This window comes from Ursus arctos, unplaced genomic scaffold (assembly GCF_023065955.2).
Source record: "Ursus arctos isolate Adak ecotype North America unplaced genomic scaffold, UrsArc2.0 scaffold_15, whole genome shotgun sequence".
Taxonomy (NCBI): Eukaryota; Metazoa; Chordata; class Mammalia; order Carnivora; family Ursidae; genus Ursus; species Ursus arctos.
Window position 1 is genome coordinate 13,238,687 of NW_026622819.1, and position 3,544 is coordinate 13,242,230.

The 3,544-nt window shown below is 48.3% G+C and overlaps 1 protein-coding gene across 3 annotated transcripts in view; it reads right to left on the minus strand.

Annotated features, from left to right (window-relative positions):
• RETREG1 (reticulophagy regulator 1) overlaps positions 1-3,428 on the minus strand; it is a 124,709-nt gene extending 121,281 nt beyond the window's left edge. The window contains exon 1 of one of the 3 annotated variants that reach the window (XM_057312166.1): positions 3,042-3,428. In XM_057312166.1, coding sequence (XP_057168149.1) covers positions 3,042-3,355 — 314 coding nt within the window. In that variant the 5' untranslated portion in view covers positions 3,356-3,428. The remainder of the gene's footprint in view (positions 1-3,041) is intronic. The other 2 variants (XM_026506717.4, XM_026506718.4) reach the window with 2 other exon arrangements.
• Between the last annotated feature and the right edge of the window lie 116 nt (positions 3,429-3,544).

A 3,544-nucleotide genomic window follows, 5' to 3' on the forward strand; every position in this document is an offset into this window, starting at 1 on the left:
TTAAGATCACTTGATAAGAAGCACACTATTTAAAGAAAATGATGACCTTGAAAATCATTTTAACCCCAAAAGCAAGAGAGGGGGGATAAAACACCAACATTTTAAAGAAATTAATAAATGGATCAGAAATTACAACTAATAAGTATTTCAGAATTTTAAAAGTGGGACTCTTCTCTTTCTGTCAAAGAAAATACATGCATGGAATGTAGATACTACAAAGAGGAGAAGAAATAAAACAGATAAGCAGAAAGTTTTAACTGGACCGAATGCCTGGCCATTGTTTGCCTCTCCATCAGACTCATTAAAAATAAATAAATAAAATAATGGATGGGGGCACCCTGCTGGCTAAGTAGAGCATGTGACTCTTGATCTCAGGGTCATGAGTTCAAGCCCTACATATTGGGTGCAGAGTTTACTTTATTTTTTTTTTTTTAAGATTTTATTTATTTGAGAGAGTGAGTGAGAGAAAGAATGAACACAGGAGCCGGGGCAGAGGGAGAGAGAGTGGGAGAGGGAGAAGCAGACTCCCCACTGAGCAGGGATCTCGAAGCAGGGTTCAATCCCAGGACCCTGGGATCATGACCGACTGACCCACCCAGGCACCCCACAGAGCGTACTTTAAAAAAAAGAAAAGAGTTTTAAAAAATGGATAGAAGACATCACTCCAAAATAATACCAAATATGCCTTCCAATTACTTTATGTAAAAATCATTCCCTTTAATGGATGTTATTAAAAGATGTTTGCAATGTACATTACAGAAATTAGGCTAAAGCTGTTAATATAAAAAGAGTTCCTACGAATCCATAGCAAAAAAAGCCCAATGGCACAACTAAAAACATCGACAAAGTTATTTATAAATAGATAATGCAAAAAGATAATAGCTCTTAAACATAAGAAAAAATGCCCAAACCCAGAGAAGTGCAAATTAAAACCAAATTGGGATGCCGTTTTTCACCTACCTGATATGCAAGATCAAAAAGTTTGGTAAAACACTGTTGGCAAGGGTATAGAGAAACAGGAAGTCATACACATTGCTGGCTGGAACATAAATTTGTAGAACTCCAAGGAAATTCTATAATGATATCCATCAAAATTACACATGCACAGGGGCACATGGGCGGCTCAGTCAGTTAAACATCCAACTCTTGATTTTAGCTCAGGTCATGATCTCGGGGTCTTGGGACTGAGCTCAGGATGAAGGCTCCCTGCTCAGTGGGGAGACTACTTGGGGATTCTCTTTTTCCCTCTCCCTGTGCCCCTCCCCCTGTTCACATACACTCTCTCTCAAGGACGTAAATAAATCTTTTTTAAAAATGACACACACACATTCTCTTGAACCCAAAAGTTCCATTTCTGGGAATGTATCCTACAGAAATGCTTTCACATATGCAAAATAATGCACGTGCAAGACCATTAGCTAGAACACTGAAATAGCAAAAGTTTGGAAAATATCTTAGTCCATCAGTAGGAGAAAGGTTAAATAATTTATGACATCCTTAGGATGGAATTCTATGCAGTTGAAAAAGAACAAGGAAGTGATCGCCAAGACATACAAGAAGAGGACTAGCCCAAATAGTATCCCACAATTTGTGTAGAATATTGCCTATTTTGTAAAATTTGCAGAGTCTGTAATGATACAGAGGAAATGGTAAAATTGGTTGCCTCTGGGAGAAAACCGTGTGGCCAGACAGGCATGGGAAAGAGATCTCCAAAATGTGTATCATTTTTTTACCTTTAAACGTTTGAGCTCCGAGGCTATTAACTGTTTTTTAAGTAAATAAATACAATTTGAAATTAAGAGGATTTTAAAAACATGTCCCTCGTTGGTAAAAGGAGGGAAACACAGTCCTAAGATTATTGGACTATGGCTCAATCTAGCACAATGTAATATACCCTCCTTATTTGAGGGCTCACATAACTTCAGAACAGTATAAAGAAATTTGGAACAGACACCAGAAACACAGCTAAAATACCCAAGGTAAATTCACATTCAGCGACCCTGAGAAGATACAGCTCACTTTAAGAGAAATCAAGACTAGCACAGATCAGCAGAAAAACGTTCAAGTTGCTCCAGGGAGCCTAGAAAATGGCAAGTTGTGTATGTTTTGTGCACTTTCTTACTTCCTAACTTTAAGGTTAAGAAGTCTATGTCTTGTGACAAGGTATCCCTGCTGAACCCCTGCTTATTCTGCACTGTGCCGAGCATGCTTATTATGAGGACACAGTTGCAAACAAAGAAGGATTTTCTCCACCCTCCGTCAGACTCGTAACAGATGACAGGGCACGTCCTTCAATGTAGGAGCCACTTTCCCTGCCCTTACTGGTGAAGGGCGCTTTTTGGAGAGACAAACCTGTTGATCAGGGGCTTTTCAGAGAACAGTTCTCCTGTAGAGTCTATCTTGTACTTCACCTTAACGTATGACTGTTTCCCACACTGTGCACACACCTGGGGGCGGGGGGCGGGGGCAGCGGAGCGATGTATATAATCCACCTGTTTGCCTCCTGTTTTCTCATCAGGGAGTAAAGACCGTAAACCCAACCCTCCAGGGAATGGAAAAACAAATCACTCAGTGCCCATCTCAGGTGGCTGATGAAGGCGGTGCAGTCTTAAGCATGTGCCTAAGCTGGTGCTGACGCCTGCTCGGGGTGCAAGTACAAGCACGTTTGCACTGGCATGATTTGGGCAAGCAGGTCAAGACCTGTGAGTTTTCGAAAGCAAAAGCCAAAGTTTCCAAGCACGCTGGGCACACCTGTAAGTACAGGTGCAAGCGGGTCAGCCGACCACCCCCCCCCCCCCATGCCAGGCTGGTACACACGGAGGATGGCAACTATTTACTGGGAAGTGCTTCTGGAGGAAAGTTGAAGTGTGTGTCTACCTGTTCGGGAAAGGTGGCTCAGAAAGTGGGGCAGGGCTGACACTTCCTCCGAGGGGTTCAGGGTGCACCCCCCCCAACGGGCCCGGGGCGCGCCCTCCGCCCGCTCCTGGGCGCCCCAAGGTCACCTGCCCTCCTGGGCGTCCCCACCCACCCCGAGCTCTCACCAGAATAGTAGGTTGGCCGCGACGAAGCCGAGCAGGCTGCGCAGCGGCCTCTTCCAGCTCAGGAGCTCTTCCGCGCGGCAGCCCAGCCACAGCACGGGCTCCCCCAGAAGCCAGGTCACGGCGGCGGCCACCCCGCCGGCGGCCTCCTCCACCTGCAGCCCCCCGCCGGCCGCCACCGCCCCTTCCTCCTGCGCTTCCTCCCCCTGCTCCTCGGGGGGAGCCCGGGGCGGCGGCGGCGACTGCAGCGCCGACTCCCCGACCGCCGGAGCCGGGCATCCCTCGGCGGCGTGCTCCGGAGGCGCCGGGCTCGCCATCTTCAGCGGCGCTTGCAAGCGGGGACGGGCACGCGCGCGGCGCGCCTGGGTGTCGGCGCCGAGAGGGCGGCGGGTCCCCGCGCGGGGCGCGCACCGCGGGGCGCTGGCTGCTGGGTGCCTTGTGACGTCAGCCCCGGCGGCGGCAGCGGCGGCGGCGGGGGCGCCTCCCGGGGGAAGTGGGTGCGGCCA